At 35.6% G+C, this 17,876-nt stretch overlaps 2 protein-coding genes and 1 long non-coding RNA gene across 5 annotated transcripts in view; 1 reads left to right on the plus strand and 2 right to left on the minus strand.

The window, feature by feature from the left end:
• Positions 1-262: 262 nt before the first annotated feature.
• On the plus strand, positions 263-14,910 carry LOC110463290 (tctex1 domain-containing protein 1-B-like). 3 transcript variants are annotated; one of them, XM_021517778.1, is made up of 5 exons: positions 263-340; positions 2,409-2,608; positions 8,654-8,753; positions 9,360-9,450; positions 13,757-14,910. In XM_021517778.1, the coding sequence occupies exons 2-5, from the start codon at positions 2,471-2,473 to the stop codon at positions 13,920-13,922; spliced, it is 495 nt and encodes a 164-aa protein (XP_021373453.1). In that variant the 5' UTR covers positions 263-340; positions 2,409-2,470; the 3' UTR covers positions 13,923-14,910. The 3 variants fall into 3 exon arrangements, with proteins under 3 accessions (XP_021373453.1, XP_021373455.1, XP_021373454.1); XM_021517780.1 differs by lacking the exon at positions 263-340 and adding an exon at positions 2,120-2,134; XM_021517779.1 differs by lacking the exon at positions 263-340 and having other exon boundaries at positions 2,184-2,608.
• Positions 14,644-17,876, minus strand: part of LOC110463289 — a 12,895-nt gene continuing 9,662 nt past the window's right edge. The window contains exons 3-5 of the mRNA XM_021517777.1: positions 15,779-15,914; positions 15,387-15,466; positions 14,644-15,058 (exon numbers count right to left, since the gene is read on the minus strand). Of these exons, the coding sequence (XP_021373452.1) occupies positions 14,927-15,058; positions 15,387-15,466; positions 15,779-15,914 (348 nt within the window). The 3' untranslated portion in view covers positions 14,644-14,926. The remainder of the gene's footprint in view (positions 15,059-15,386; positions 15,467-15,778; positions 15,915-17,876) is intronic.
• LOC110463292 overlaps positions 15,931-17,876 on the minus strand; it is a 6,499-nt gene continuing 4,553 nt past the window's right edge. The window contains exons 2-3 of the long non-coding RNA XR_002464369.1: positions 17,667-17,864; positions 15,931-17,174 (exon numbers count right to left, since the gene is read on the minus strand). This is a non-coding gene — a long non-coding RNA (uncharacterized LOC110463292). The remainder of the gene's footprint in view (positions 17,175-17,666; positions 17,865-17,876) is intronic.

Below are 17,876 nucleotides of genomic sequence, written 5' to 3' on the forward strand. Positions count from 1 at the left end.
AACACTGTAATTGAATCATTATTTATGGTTATTGAATGTAATTAAAAAATAAATAAACAGACGATTCCGTAATTTAATTTATCATATTTAGTCATGAATATCATATAAAACACTTTTGATTAATCAAGTAGTATTTGAGGATAAGAGCCAAAAATGGAATTCTAGCATATGAAGCAGTTTTTGGAACAGACGTTACCAATATGTCGATCTGTCATTATATTTAGCGTCCGGAACTAATTGTGTCAGTGCCTGTCGTTCCGGTGTTTAGTTTTGACGTTCCAAACGTTCCTGTGATTCAGACTGCAAGAAGCAGACGCCAAAAAGGGAGTTTGCAAAGCGGGTAAGGTTCAAATATTAGACTTCTCAGTAGAAGACTTTCTAAATAACTCATCTTGATGTCGTATAGATTCATTGCTTGTAACATGCATAATTTTTCGAAAGCGACATTTATATAAAGAATGAAAACGAAATGTACATATGAGAGAGTCACATATAAACACGATCAAAACATTCCGGACTACAGTACAGTATTGTCAGTAGGCCTACCACATACATTATTTGTTGCGTATTTACAGTACTCCTACCGCATTGTTCAAACGGAAAAGTGTATTGTCTTCTTGCCTTTAAACAGCACGAGATATTGAAAAAGATCGAGTGATTGGCAGTGCAATGCCCTATCCTAGCAACACATCTTTTTCCAAGATGCTGTCGTTAGGCCTACCTACTGCTTCACCGTTACAGTAACATTCAGTACTGTACTTACAGTAGGCCTAAGCTTAGTAAGACTAGAAAACCTTTAAAGCTTTTGAGGCTTATTTGTCGCATGAAAGGAAATTCGGAGAATTGTGTGGACATATATTCTATAAAAAATAGTCTAGCAATAATTATTTTATAATTTATTAAGTAGTCTAGCTTACAAAACAGAAATAAATAGAAAAGGATTTGACAACAAGCTTACGCTAAGTTATGGCGTTGTATGTAAAGTCATATCCTTATCTATCATTTACTTGGTATAAACAAATAAATAAAGAGAGAAAAAGTAAGGACGCATTTGTTGACTTTATGTTTGCAAATAACACGAATTATTAGAGATTAGGTCTGTGAAACTAAGGGGTCGTAATTTGTGAAACTAGTTTTAGCGCATAATTTGAAATATTTGGGTTGGTTAACGTCTAGGCCGCAGTCCGCGTTCTCTCTGAAACCGAAAGATCAAGTCATTGATGATTGTAATATTAACGAATGCTTGTTTTGATTTCTGAATGACTCAAACGGATGACGTGACAGTTGTTATTTATATTTATCTATTTATCTAATCGTTTTATATATATTTATTTCAAATAAGGATATCAACCAGGTTTGATTGTGTTTTCGCGGGACAACTGTATGAGTGTGATCAAACAAGCCAATGACTGTGAAATGCACTGAATATTTCGAACAAACTGTAATCGCCAAAACTGAAAAACTAACTTAAGTGCGATAAACTATAGTAAGTGTGTCGCGTAGGACCTCGAGGTCCGCACTCCAAGGTCAAGGCCACGGCAAGGTGTCAAATGTCAAATCACTCTTCATGTTGGTCGGCATCCCTTTTGATCGACTGACCATTGCTTTACGGGACTTCATAGATAGCGTGACTACAATGTATACTCAAATATTACTGATAGCCATATCTTTACTGACCTTAACAGTTTGCCCCTCCCAATAAGTTTATGCGGCTGTGAAGAAGTTGAGGTAGAGTTCCCGCGCGACTGACTCATACTTATGTTACATCCTCCGTTGGGTGATTATCTGGAATATTACACCTCCCGAATGACTACCCGTTGGTCCAAGAAATTGTGAATTCAATATCATTCAAATAGTTTTCAAGGTAGCAACAAATAGTCATGCCAGCATTGCATTATAAACGCGATGCCACAAGAACAGGGTATACAGCTACAGTGTGATATACATGTATGTATACCTATGTCTGACACGAAATACCCTTTTAGTACCCAGACCACTCTCACTCTGACACATTACCAAGTACAGCGCACTAATGCAGTAATGGACAGGCCATCTGTTGGGTCAACACTACAGAACATACGTCAGAGGCGACTGGTTACATACGGATAATTGCTGAGATCGTAAATTAACACGTGTACTCGCCATTATTACACATCGTGTTCATGTTGATTACAGTGTGATAGCCAGTCACTTGTTCACTCGGACACAATCAATCGCCTCGCGGACAGTCGGAGTGTCGCTACGCTACTGTGCTAAATTAGTAGATTTTATGTGTAAATCAATGTGAATTTAATGTCGCCATCAATTTATAAGCAAGTCCAATGTTCTTCAATTAACCCAGGGACGTTATAAGTAAATGGCCATACACTAAGTGCTGTTGACTGAGGGAGATGTTTTTCAATTTGCAGATGCATAATTTCACAAGAGACTCCAGGAATTAACACACAGTTTCTACTTCATTCTCTTCACCATGACCGGGAAAGCACTAGGGGCCAAAGTGTCCAGCTTCTTTGATATACCGGAAAAGCGGATGCAAGCAGCAGGATCTAGTATAATATCATTTGCTTGTGATCCCAGCCATGATGATACCGCGAGATCCATGAAAAAGGTGAGACCGATTGCTAATAAACCGTTTTGTGTTCTTATAATTTACTGTAACGATGAAACAAAGAATGGTGCGTTTGTTTGTTCTTAATGAAAGCTCAAAAAAACTTCATGGTATTTTGATAATTTCCGCTTAAATTTGATTGAATTCATTGTTTTCAAAGAAGAGCATTTGATATTTTTGTCATAAAATCAACATCATCTGTAACGTGGTTCCCCAGCTGTTTGGATGTGTATATTGTGTTTACAGGGATGGCATGTTTATCCAGCTAAACAAATCTTTACGAGACGTTTGCCATAAATAATTGATGAAGATCTGTTTAACCGCTCTCAATACCGTAAATAGTTCAATATTTCAACAAAAACATGTTCATAAAATAATACTTAAAACTGATTGTGATAATGTTGCGTAATTTTGATATAAATATTGATTATATCGTTCGTGTATGTGGTCAAAGTGTCTCCTAGACCTACACAGCCACATACACTAACATTGGTCAGATACGTGGTAATCATATTATCGTGATGCATAAACTGTTTATATGAAATATACATATAGTTGTATATAATCGTGCGAACGTTTTATCAACATGTATTGTGAACATATGTTGAAGAGCACCACGTAAGATCGTAGACATATGGGTATGTATGTGAGCCAGTAGTGTGGTTCTTTGTGGTACCTAATCAGTTAATCAGAAGAGGACCTCCCTACACAAATCACATCCATCACAATCTGATGGCTCACCTGTCTCCTGTCGATATCGATTTCTCGCGGGTAGCTTCGTCCGTTGTCATGGTAACGAACCGTCTGTTTGGAAGCAAACTGCGATAATTACCTTCTTGGTGTAATTACATCACCCGATTTGTTTGAAGACAAATGGCTCGATACACATAATGGCAAAATAATGTTTTTTTCGAGTGTTGAATGGCTAAATGGACACCATTTTGACACGAATCTTAGAACAAGGGTCGCGTGACAACACATCTTTACCAATAAGACAAATATGTTTTTATATAAATAGTGTTGACCGCAGTTCTTTCAACTGTTCCTTCTTCTTTTTGCTTTTTTTTCATCAATGACATCAACCGCAATTAGCCAGAAAATGTTATTTACAGGATTTTCGTTCAACAAAACCACCGACTTTTCAAGTTTAAATTCTAACTTATTATGATACAGCTTTTCTCCCACCCTTCACAGGCGTGTCTCCTGTTTTAACCGGGAAAGATCAGCTTGTCACCCCCAGGGGGAGATAGCCTCGTGCCGATAAGCACGTGTTCAATTGTGACGTCATTAAAATGCGTCACCGGTAATTGTGACGTCATGAAAAGTGAATGACGATATTCATACCCCACATGTATTTTTGTTTACACTACTGTCGGTGGAGTTGTGACTGAAATTATAGGATGGGAGAAAAACAATCACCCCCTACCTTGAGGGTGTGACTGAGAAATATCCAACCCTCGGGGTGATTAAGTCTAACCCGAGGCTCTGACAAACAAAAAACATCACCACGTGCCAGACCCCCGCAATGACAGTCGCCCCATGTAGGGAGACGCGAATAGAGGTCAACCTCGTGACATTGATAAAGACACTATCAAGTTTACTTTCCTTAATGTTTGCGGTATTAAGTCTAAGATACTTTTGCCTGAGTTTGAAGACTTAATCCTAGCACATGACATACTTATTTTTGCAGAGAGCAAGATTGATAATCTGGATCATTTACAACTACCGCCTGACTATGAATATTTTGCGAAATGTAGAACTAATGCATATAAAAAATCTGGTGGTATAGTAATTATTTTTAAGAAAACTCTCAAGTCGATGTTGACTTTTCCTAAAACTTTATCAGAATATGTATTGTGGGTAAATTTTTCAAAACACGTTGTGAACTCTGATCTAGATTTTCTACTGGGATGTGTTTATATACCTCCCGAAAATACTAAGTATGCATCCCCGGAAGCGTTCAATGAAATTGAAAGGGAGATGATAGAATTATCCCATCATGGTAACAAAGTCGCCATAGTCGGAGATTTTAATGCTAAAACCCAAGTTAGAGATGATTTTGTAGAACCAGATGATAACTTCATTCGTTCATTAAACTTAGATGAAAATGATGAGCTATACTCATATCTCTATGATATTGAAAAGTTGAAATTATATAATGTTCCTCTGCGAAGGGCTAGTCAATGTAAAGCTAAAGTTAATAATTATGGCAATAAATTGCTTGACTTCTGCAAGCAAAATAATATGTATATTGCCAATGGTCGGATTGGAAATGATGCACAAATAGGTAAAACTACATGTAGTGATGTCAGCGTTATAGATTATCTATTGCTGTCGTCAGATATGTTTCGGTATACAACAGATTTTGAAATCAAAGTTTTTGACCCACTCATATCAGATGTCCACTGTAGACTTGTATTTAGCCTTTGTAAATTAACTGATGAATGTATATATAATACCGAATGTCATGAAAATCGATATACAAAGTGGAAATCCTGTAAAGAACAAGATTTTGTAAAACATATACTAGATGATGAAAGAGGTAATCTCCATAGAATTAATGATAAATTAAATGAATTATTAAATAAACAACACGACAATGTAACCAATAACGAAATTAATGACATTGTAAACTCAATTAGTGAATTGTTCAAAGGCTCTGCTAAGCAGGTTTTTGGTAGTAACAATGCTTACAGGAAACGGAGGTTGAGATGTGATAATAAACCTTGGTTTAATAGGGAATGCCACTTAAACAGAGTTGAATTTAATAAAGCCAAGGCCTTATTTCACAAAGTAAATAATCCTATAAATAAAACTAATCTCAATAGAGCTAGTAAAGTTTATAGAAAAACATTGAATAAAAATTACAGAAATTATCAGGAGAAATTGTCAAGCGAGTTAAGAAATACTGCTAGAATGGATTCAAAAAAATTCTGGAATATTTTGAATAAATGTGACGGATCTGTAAAGAAAGGTAATGCTGATATATGTATTACTGAATTATATGAATACTTTAAGGATCTGAACAAGTCTGTTTATGATGATGACGATTTTGAGCTGGAAAATCCTGATAATAGTATTTTTGATGATTATCTGAATGGTGAAATTACCACTGATGAAATTAAATTTTCTTTAATCAATTTGAAGAATAGTAAAGCCTCTGGTATAGATCAAATCCTAAATGAATATCTAAAAAGTACAATGGATGTATTTTTACCAATTTATCAAAAAATATTTAACCTTATTCTGAATACTGCGTCTATACCAGATGTGTGGAAGATCGGTATTATAAAACCAGTATATAAAAACAAAGGCGATCCAAAAGATCCGGATAATTATAGAGCGATCACTTTAGTCTCGTGCCTTGGCAAAGTTTTCACTTCGGTTATTAATAATCGTTTAAATAAAATTTCTGACGAATTTGACCTGATAAGCAGTGCACAAGCTGGGTTTAGAAAGGGTCATTCTACAACCGATAACATGTTTGTATTGTATTCTTTAATCTCAATATATTTTTCATTAGGAAAAAAACTTTATTGTACGTTCATCGATTTTAGTAAGGCGTTCGATTCTGTATGGAGAGTTGGTCTGTGGAAAAAGCTCCAAAAAAGCAACATTACTGGAAAAATTTTCAATATTATTTATAAGCTATATGATAAAACCAAATCATGTGTTAAAAATGGATGTGAACAGTCGGATTTGTTCAATTGTGAGATCGGTTTAAAACAGGGCGAAAATTTATCGCCATTTTTGTTTGCAATTTATTTAAATGATTTAGAAACTTATCTTGTTGAAAAAAATGTAAATTGTCTTCAAACAATAGACAAATTATGTATTGATAACATTGGAGTGTATCTCAAACTATTCATTATCTTATATGCCGATGATACTGTCCTGTTTTCAGAAACACCAGATGGTTTACAGTTAGCTTTAAATGAATTTGAACAATACTGTAATACTTGGAAGTTAACTATCAATTCAGGAAAAACTAAAATTGTCATCTTTTCAAAAAGAAAATGTGCAAGAACTCCCCATTTTACATTATGTAACGTAGAATTAGAAATACTGGAAGGGTATACCTATCTAGGATTATTCTTTAATTTTAGTTGTAGCTTCTTTAAAGCAAGGAAAAAAATTGTTGAACAAGCACAGAAATCAGTGTTTGCTGTCTATAAGAAATTGAGAAACATATCTTTACCAGTTGATCTACAATTGAAGATATTTGATTCATTAATTATGCCAGTTCTTCTGTATTCATCAGAAATATGGGGTTTTGAAAACACAAATATTATAGAAAAAATCCATCTTCAATTTTGTAAATATATACTAAATGTAAGAAAAAGTACACCAAATTTCATTGTTTATGGTGAGCTTGGAAGATACCCACTAGACATCGAAATTAAATGTAGAATAATAGTATTCTGGCATAAGTTGATTACCTCTAGTAAGTTATCAAGTACTATTTATAAGCTTATGTATACATTACATGAAAATGGAACTATGTTATTTAAATGGCTCGCATATGTTAAAGATATTTTTTCTCAAACTGGCCTGAACTATGTGTGGTACTATCAATCTACATGTTCTTTTTCAAAAGACGAAATTAAGAGGCTTGTGAAAAGTAGACTGAAGGATCAATTTATACAGAAATGGTTTGATAATATTCTTAACTCCTCTAGAGGACAAACATATTCAATATTAAAGACAAAGTTTGAACAAGAAAAATATTTAATTAAACTTAATACAAATGATAGGAAAATAATGTGTAAATTCCGTTCTTGCAATATGCATTTACCCATAGAAAAAGGAAGATGGTTAGGTATTCCTCGTCAAGAAAGAACCTGTACATTATGTAATTTGTACATTGGAGATGAATTTCATTACTTATTTATATGTGAAAGTGTTTTAGTTAAATGTCTAAGAGAGAAATATATACCAAAATATTATTTCACTTATCCAAGTCAATTAAAAATGCAAGGATTGTTTAATATATTTAATGTAAAAATTTACACAAAACTTTGTAAATTCATAGAAAAGCTTGAAAAAATATTAACTTAATTTCTGTACTATTTGTGTACTTCTATATGTATCTATGCTATGTACAATGTTGTAATTGTGTACATCACACGCCATGTATCATACTTACTATATGTATGTGACCTCTTGTTACACACGTAAGTGTGTCGGAGTGAATAAATAAAACTTAAACTTAAACCACTCAGGTTGGATATATCTCTATCACACCCTCAAGATAGGGGAAGATTCTATTAATCCACGTAGCTTCATCGTTTTCTTTAATAAGTCTTGTTTAAACTTTTGACAACTTCACCTAGTATACTAGAATTTCTCGTCTAAATACTAGACTCAAATCACGTCGCAAAAAGTTGGCAAAACTGCCACTAAGATGCATTTTTTCTTCAAATGGAAAAGAGACTTTTATGTTAAAACATCACACCGATAGTTAGATAAAAATATCCGGATGATCCAATTGTCTACTCGATCAATTGTTTGGGGAACAGACTTTCGGTGTTCCTTTAGGGACAAATATACTCACCATACAAACGATTTTTTTTAAATTCTGGAGCAGAAATAAAAAAATAAATAAAAAATTGCTATGTCACAGACTCCTCTACTTCAGCTTCACTTGACTGGAGTAGCACTATACTGGAGTAGCACTATCACAGGCAACCTTAGTAGAACTCGGGACGACTTTTCATAATCGTTAACTTTCCTTTCCTCGTCAGTGATAACTAATCGGCACGGGCACACACAGATGGAGGCAGTCCTCACATGAATTCAGCTTTAAATAGGACGAGAATCCCAATAAACCAAAGAAAAACAAACCGAAGAGGTCTCGATAGCAAATGGTGGTGTTAATTCGAAACTCCACAGCAGGACAAGTTCTTATATATATATACACGTAAACCCCATTCTTTGATAAACACCATGATTTCAAAGGGGTTTGAATAATAATAACATTCGCCAGTATCACTTGCGTTATAACACATTTTGGAATGTCGTTTAATTCATTTTTTTTTCTTTCAGGTATTTTACGAGAATACGTACCAGCTAGATCCTCCCTCAAAGTTCAGGGCTGATAAAATTACTCCTATCATCGAAGACATCCTCAACACAAATCTAGAAGGTATATTGTCATCTATCAAGAGGCCCGATTGACATGTATCGCTGACCTGTTTTATTGCTGCTCACATATATTGACTTTAAAGTGGGTCAAATTTAAATAAATTGAAACAAACTGGACAGCAAAGGCTAGCTATGAATACTCATATGTTGGAAGATTTTAACTTATTTTACTCATGGGATTTAAAAAGTTTCGCAGTGTATTTATTTGAACAAACTTGAAAGCCCCTTTCGCCCTAACAAGCCACAGGCCAAACTTCATGATAATCATTCATCATGAAATTTACACTTGGCCAGGTGTGCTGACATCAAGAAAACACAACATTTTCAATACTGTAAATTTTAAATATTGCTCAATTAAGTTGAAGTACATACACTTGTATTGTAGGCGATTTTAAATCATTGGCTCTGAGCATCACGGATGTCCTTCTCGGGACCAGCACAGAAACAGTATAGAGTTTATTCTAATCAGTTGGTACATATTGGTTGTTGATGAAGACTTTAGAAGTATATCATATGAATCTAAGTTTGTGTATGTAAATAGTAGGCAGCATATGCTAGGTTGTGCTACATGAAGCGTTTCATATGCATGCATTTGTTTCTTCTCCAGGCCGGAAGTACGATCCGATAGAATGTTCCATCATGTCAAAATCTCTTGCCGACGAGATTAAGCACAAAGTAAAAGAACTCAATTTCAAAAGGCAAGTATGATTTCTGAAGTTAACGTCATCACACAATTATATAATATTCTTTACATGTTCATGCACTTTTTTGCTGCTCTTACCGTATATTTTATTATTTTTCATAATAAGTTATCTAATCACTCTGTAAAGTAGCCGGTGTTCATTTGGGGAACTATATCTGTCTTTTTTTGAAGATTTCTCAAGAATCCATATATCTATGCTATGTTAAAGAAATATAACAGCTATCTTAATACGCTGGCATTATGACACAGTTGTTATGATGTCTTTCCCTCCTGGAGGCGTAGTTTCGGCACTGACAGTGTGCCTACAGATATGTACCGGACTGGGAGGGTTAGTCGGCATGGTGTATTGCAACCCAGAATTCTCGCTACTCTCACTGCTGTTTCTCCGCGTAATGACCGGTCAGACCTAGGCCAAGCATGGTAATTCTGGCATGATATGTGAAGAACCGTTTACGAGCAATCGCCAAAACAGTGATCTTACACCATGACATCCCCTGTTTTTGTCCGTATACGACAAAGTCGCAAACCCTTTGTCAAAAGGTTATCAATGGCCTTATGTATCCAGAATGACCTACTTAGCATATGCTTTACTGACTATTGTTATAACCAATCCACGAAACTCGAGTTGGAATCCAGCGTAACCAACTGTTTAGAATATATGTCTGTGATGTCCGTGTCTGAGAGATTCTAACAAACACTTATTTACTCCTCATGTACTTTGTCTTGCAAAACTCCTAGAGCTGCTCCTGTCCCTACTCCTCTTGTGGAACCTTTAGCTAGAAGGATCACCTACTTCGTAATGGAAACTTTCATCGGTCGACGACACTTATAATGTTGATCACCACCGATGTTCCCCCTTCTTTCAGATGGGAATGTGATCTATCTTGCTATTGGTCCGTTTTCAGCGAGACTGGTATGCACATACACTTAGTCCTTCTCTAACCATAACTTTATTTTCTGTGCTATCGGTTCCTACTTTTACCATGAAGTCGCTGATTGTTAGTGCAATGGTTACATTATGTGCTGAGATTACATCCTCCTTCTAAGATGCTATATTATGTCTGCTTATATTGTTCACTGGGATTATTTGTACGTGATTTGTAACGATCATCTATCTTCAGCTTATTATAGCTTATAATAAATTCTACCCTGGGGTGTCTTTATTGACAGCTGTCATTGCTGGACAACTGTCCAAAAGTAATGCTTTCCCTTCCCAGAGTTGTCCAACTTCTCTACAAGAAAAGCACAAGCTTATACTTAAATTTAACAGCATCTGTCCATCTTACCTTGTTTGCTCCCAATGGTTCACTTTTCGTTTCTATTACAACCATGCAATTTTACCTATTAGACACACTGCATGATAAGTCCACGTGTCGATCTTAATTGGACGTTTTAGAGTAAAAACTATCCGTCTCCCCAGTCGGACAATCTTCACCCTCAACGTTGACTAAATGCAGGTCGTTGTAGTCGTTTTGTCCTCATGAAAATGACTTGGTTGAGTAACTGACAGAACAAGCGATAAAGCGTGGTTTAAAAGTATCATTGTGAAACATAATATGCATGACCATGTTTGATTTTGCATTCCATTTTCATTACTGCTATATCTCAGGAGATTTGAATGGCGAAACATGGTATGCATGATCCTCTTGTATCTATTAGAAGCTGGGACTGTTTCGAACGGGTGTACCGGGTTAGGGGATCAGTGATCAAAATAGCCACGAGGCTATCTTTGATTTTTACCTCTATCTTTTGGAAAGTACTACGGAGATCATGATGAAACTGAAACTTTACATGATTGTTCCTATTTGATGAGATTAAGTCGAAAACAAACTGACCGCCAGTCATTTATCTTTGATATTGCACATCAAATCTATTACTTCTATTCCTCATGGTTTACATTGTGGTCGTCAGTTGAACTTGCCTCGAATTCGGGTGGATCAAAAAAGCAAACCGTCACAAGGCGTTCTTCGATGTTTTTATGTTTGTAAAGGTTGTTGACCCCATTTTTTGAAATATAAAAGGAATCATGGTGAAACTTAAAATGAATGATCCCCTTTATTCATGGTGGTGCATGTCAAAAACTAAGATGGATCGGAAAATCTATCAGACCCCCTCATAAAATATGCTTGCGTGATCTTCCCTTGGTACCCGTAAGAGGTGGGGAGGAGTCAAATAGGTTTGTGATATTCATATGGTATTCTGATCATGATTGTATAAGCATGAATCTCTATCTAAACAAACAGACAAAAAACCCTGCCTTTTCTTCAAATTGACAACAGAATGTTAATTAAGTTACCATATGCGTCCGATCGCCATGCGAATAACGAGTAAAATTATTTTACTCAAATAAGGCAGGGACGTATAGTGAAGGGGATTAGCAACTCCCTCTTTGCTTTACCGATTTTATGACACGTCAATCTAGACTTACCTCCCCCTGATTCAGGAGCAGATAGAGAGCGCCACCTATCTCAATTTTGACAAACTAAGATGGCGTCGATACCGCTTCGTTAGATTACAGAAGTTGGCGTGCAAACAAACCAATCGCGATAAGTGTTCATACGTCTTTTGTTTATCCCATTGTTATAAGCTGATTGTATTACTTATAATTGATAAAATCTGTGGTATCATATTAATTGATGTCTCGTTTTTGGGGTATATTTTTCTATTTTTAAACGCGATGTAACGCGTGGTTCAGAGTATTGTGGTGGGCGTCGATAGACAAAAATGCGGGACAAAAAAAAACCACATGTATGTGAACCACCTGTCTCCAAAAGTATTTCCAACCTATTTTAAATGCAAATAATATAATTTAACTTGTGTTATTTTTGTGTCAAAAAGAGAAAATATCAGCATTATTTTTCACTGGAACGTAAATCATTATTGCGAAAGTAGTTGGTGACTGCTGACTGTTTTGATTAATTTTATAAACTATCGTTTATTTATTTTTTAAACAATTAATATAAATAAACAGCCGACTAATTTCTATGTTAAGTAGGCCTGATTTGATTTGCATTATTTGGAACGATAGCGATGTCACAGATGAAATTACTCGTCTGGTAACGAAGGACAAGTGTTGTTAAAAACCGTAAACAAAAATGCGGGATAAAAAACCCCACATATTTGTGAACCACCTCACTCCAAAAATATTTGACTGATCTTTTGAAAATTAGCAGCAATAGAAAGCTGAATAATTTTTATAACGACCCAACCCATTTCAATTGCAAATAATATAATTTAAGTTGTGTAATTTTTGTGTCAAAAAGAGTAAATATCAGCATTATTTTTCACTGGAACTTAAATCATTATTGCGAAAGTAGTTGGTGACTGCTCACTGTTTTGATTAATTTTATAAACTATCGTTTATTTATTTTTTAAACAATTAATATAAATAAACAGCCGACTAATTTCTATGTTAAGTAGGCCTGATTTGATTTGCATTATTTGGAACGATAGCGATGTCACAGATGAAATTACTCGTCTGGTAACGAAGGACACGTGTTGTTAAAAAACGTAAACAACCGGAAATGTTAAACCCAACAAGAAGTATCGCCTGCATTCGGGGATCAGCTCATTTCAAAAATACTTCATTTTGAAATTTACAGCGATAGAAAGTTGAATAATTTTTTGATATGTAGTACTAATTTTTATGGCAAAAAAATAACAAATAACTTGTGCTGTTTTTGTGTCAAAAAGTGTCAATATTAGCATTATTTTCACTGGAACGTGCTTTACGAAATGAGATTTGTTGTAATAGCCACCAACACAGCCGAAAGTCTAGACATAGTGGCAACGATAGCCCTATCCCTGGAATAAAACAAACACAAAAGCGACGTGCTACCCAATCAGGGCAGGGACGTATAGTGTCTATATACTGTCCCTGATCAGGGCTAACCGTTATCAAAACACTCCCATCTCGGCGAGATAGGTGACATGATTTTAACGCTAGTGCGCAAGTGCGGGCTGATCGAGAGGGGCTCTCGATGACTTCGCGGTTCGGTGAACAAACACAAAAGCGACGTGCTATAGAATCTTGACTGGGGCAGAGTTGCCAATCCCCTCTATATACTGTCCCTGAATAAGGGACATATATTCAAAACATAGGATAACTGACAGTTTTATATATGTCCATGGTTTATTTAAAACAAGTGACACGGGCAGATTTCTTTATTTACAGACTTAGCCTTTGGGGTTAGATAGTGTAAAAACAGAAACTATAGTGTTGTTCATGTGACTGGTCAAAGTAGGTTGATGCAATAAATTTAAGGTATTATCCTTTTTTCATTCCTGACTACTGTTTACAGGTACAAGACGGTGTGTATGGTGACGATCGGTCAGAAGAATGACCAGGGTGTTCGGATCGGAAGTCGGTATCTGTGGGACCACGACCGTGACAACTACGCCGCCGCGTCCTTCCACAACAAACATATCTTTGCCGTGGGCACTGTGTACGCCGTCTACTTTGAGTGACCTTTGTGTAATTCGTAGTGGTTGTCTTGTAGTTCTCTCAAAAATCAGACATACCAGACTTAATCGTGCGTCTTAAATACGCTCATATATTTGGAGATAGTAATTGCCCGAGATAAAGCGGAAAATATAATTGTTATCAAATGTATTCCGTCTTTTCGTATTGCAGAGTTATCTGCTCTTGTGAGCAGGTATTGATTATTACGTCATTTGTTTGTGAGAGTAACGTCATCAATTTTTGAGAAAACGACGTCATTTTCTCACACAAACCAATGCCGTAACAATCAAGAGAAGATAACTCTGCAATACGCAAAGACGGAATAGATCCAACTAGAATTGCGAAAATCTAGTCCCAGCATACAGCCATGATATCAGCTCTTCGTCTATTTTTCTTGCTTCAATGAGGACTATCAACACTTTATCGGGATGAAATCGTCTCCAATGAAATGACACCTACCTGTTGTATTCATCTAGTTTAAAAAGCTAGGATTTAATGGAGAGAAACACATTGTTTTAAAATAATTTATATGGTGTTTAATATATTACTAAAATTGGTTCAAATTAATAACACAAAACCTCGAACTGTGTTTACTTTGTAAGTTAGCTCTAAAATCACTTATATTTGATAAAAGTTATTTGAAATAAGTAAATATGTACAACTAATATCTAACAAAATATATTTAATTGAAGATAGTAAAGGTAGGAACTGACGATGCCATATATGTTTATACACTTATCTCCATGTTTGAAAAATGAATGTGAGGAAACAAACACTGTATAAATACTGATTATACAAGTATGTATTGTACAACTGTACAACACACAAGAGATGTATCATATACCTGTACAAGTAAAAAGATTAACTTATTATGTATAAATGTTTCCACAAGATCACCGTCCATGCTTGATGTACAATATCATACTCATTCATGCCAAACGATTGTGAAGTTAATAAAGTTATTATTTTGTTATGAAGTATGTTCTTTGTTAATTATATTGGTCTTAGTTCACAATGGAATGGAGTTGTCCCGAAGCCTTCCGATCTCCCGTATCAGATTCGTCTTCGCCCGATCTTCAAATTGTTTCTGGAATAGCTTGGTGCTGAATAGAGGTAATCTTGTCAAGAAGTCTTCCAGAATCTGAAGTTAGGATGGTTCGTGTATTTGGTTGATGTTACATAAGAATAAAGAATAGTTTGAATTTATATTAACTACTTAAAATATTTAATCAGATCAAAATCGTTTATTGTTATTCTAGTATGCATTTGTAAATCGTGATTTATTGAGTGAATACATATACATTGTTCAACGATAAAATACATACAGATGCATTGTACAACAAAAAAATAAATTCTACAAAAATGAATTAATATCTATCTATTGAACAACAAATGCATATATTACAGTGTCGCAGCAAACGTTAAAAAAACGAAATTATTTAATGATTTTGAACAATTAAATTAATTGCCTGTGCTCGCTTTGATCTGTAAATTTCTTCTGGAACATGGATATACTCTGCCCGTATTTGGTTTGCGTATTCGTCATAGTCTAAAATGAAAATATATATTCTTGTTAAAAAGAGAAGAATCCATAACCCAATTTTGTGATTTTTTCGGGATTAATTTCAAATAATTTCTTGAGTTAAATCCCTTTGATTACAGTGGTTAGCTAATGAGACTAACCATATAATAAATGCGATCATTGCCACATGCAATGGAACTTTATTTTCTCCTCTGACAAAACCTAGTATTACCATTGGCGCTATCATTACCGAATGTCTTAATTTTACTAGCATACAACGGTCACCTTTCTGTCCAAGTGAATTGTCTTTTTTCCCCAACATTATATATAATGTCCTACCTGCCACTGGTCTTCCTAATACAGCCATATCTATATCCAGGAAATAGTGTTCGTCACCCGAGTTGTCTCCCTTCAATGCTGTGTGACTTTTGGTGAGCAATATCCAGTCCTTCACCTTCTTACAATCCACGTCAGACTAATGACATGGCCAACATTCAGATGTATAGGTACATATATATAGGTACATATATCATACAGCTTAGGTTACAACATTGGTTATAGTGTACGAATTGATCAGTAATGTTCAAAATCAAACATATCTCCACTAATTAATATAATAGGGTATATATATATGTATTTGCTTAACATACTTAATTCTTTAATATTTGTTGTACTTGAAAGTTGTTCAAGTTATATTACCGACGTATTTTCAATAAAACATGTTAAAATCTACTGGTACAACTCCGTGTGATAAATGCTGTCGGAATACCGATATTCTGTTGATATTTTCCAATCAAATTCAACTTCAACAATAAAATGCGGTCCCTAGCCTTAACTTCAACAATAAAATACGGCCCCCTAACCTTAACTTCAACAATAAAATACGCCCCCTAACCTTAACTCCAACAATAAATGCGGCCCCCTAACCTTAACTTCAACAATAAAATGCGGCCCCTAACCTTAACTTCAACAATAAAATACGCCCCTAACCTTAACTTCAACAATAAAATGCGCCCCCTAACCTTAACTAAAACAATAAAATGCGGCCCCCTAACCTTAACTTCGTCAATAAAATGCGGCCTCTAACCTTAACTTCAACAATAAAATGCGGCCCCCTAACCTTAACTTCAACAATTAACTGCGGCCCCCTAACCTAAACTTCAACAATAAAATGCGGCCCCTAACCTTAACTTCAACAATAAAATACGCCCCTTACCTTAACTTCAACAATAAAATGCGCCCCCTAACCTTAACTTCAACAATAAAATGCGGCCCCCTAACCTTAACTTCGTCAATAAAATGCGGCCTCTAACCTTAACTTCAACAATAAAATGCGGCCCCCTAACCTTAACTTCGTCAATAAAATGCGGCCTCTAACCTTAACTTCAACAATAAAATGCGGCCCCTAACCTTAACTTCAACAATAAAATACGCCCCTAACCTTAACTTCAACAATAAAATGCGGCCCCCTAGCCTTAACTTCATCAATAAAATGCGGCCCCCTAACCTTAACTTCAACAATTAACTGCGGCCCCCTAACCTAAACTTCAACAATAAAATGCGGCCCCTAACCTTAACTTCAACAATAAAATACGCCCCTTACCTTAACTTCAACAATAAAATACGTCCCTACAAGACTTGATGGATTACAATCTTGCTGATACTCTACCAGTGTAGTTTCCGTTGTTAGCACTGTTACAAGACATGATGAATACTTATCTTGCTGACACTCTACCTGTGTAGTTTCTGTTGTTAGCACTGTTACAACACTTGTGGGATTATAATCTTGCTGCCACTCTACCTGTGTAGTTTCCGTTGTTAGCTCTGTTACAAGACTTGCGGGATTACAATATTGCGGACACTCTACCTGTGTAGTTTCCGTTGTTAGCACATTGTCTTTTTTCCCCAACATTATATATAATGTTGGGGAAAAAAGACAATGTGCTAACAACGGAATCTACACAGGTAGAGTGTCAACAATATTGTAATCCCTCACGTCTTGTAACAGTGCTGACAACGGAAACTACACAGGTAGAGAGTAAGCAAGATAAGTATTCATCATGTCTCGTAACAGTGCTAACAATGGAAACTACACAGGTACAGTGTCAGCAATATTATAATCCATCAAGTCTTGTAACAGTGCTAGCAACAGAAACTACACAGGCAGAGTGTCAGCAAGACATGATGAATACTTATCTTGCTTACTCTCTACCTGTGTAGTTTCCACCTGTGTAGTTTCCGTTGTTAGCACTGTTACAAGACTTGTGGGATTACAATCTTGCTGACACTCTACCAGTGTAGTTTCCGTTGTTAGCACTGTTACAAGACTTGATGAATACTTATCTTGCTAACACTCTACCTGTGTAGTTTCCGTTGTTAGCACTGTTACAAGACTTGAGGGATTACAATATTGCTGACACTCTACCTGTGTAGTTTC

This window comes from Mizuhopecten yessoensis, unplaced genomic scaffold (genome assembly GCF_002113885.1).
Source record: "Mizuhopecten yessoensis strain PY_sf001 unplaced genomic scaffold, ASM211388v2 scaffold10885, whole genome shotgun sequence".
In the NCBI taxonomy this organism is placed as follows: Eukaryota; Metazoa; Mollusca; class Bivalvia; order Pectinida; family Pectinidae; genus Mizuhopecten; species Mizuhopecten yessoensis.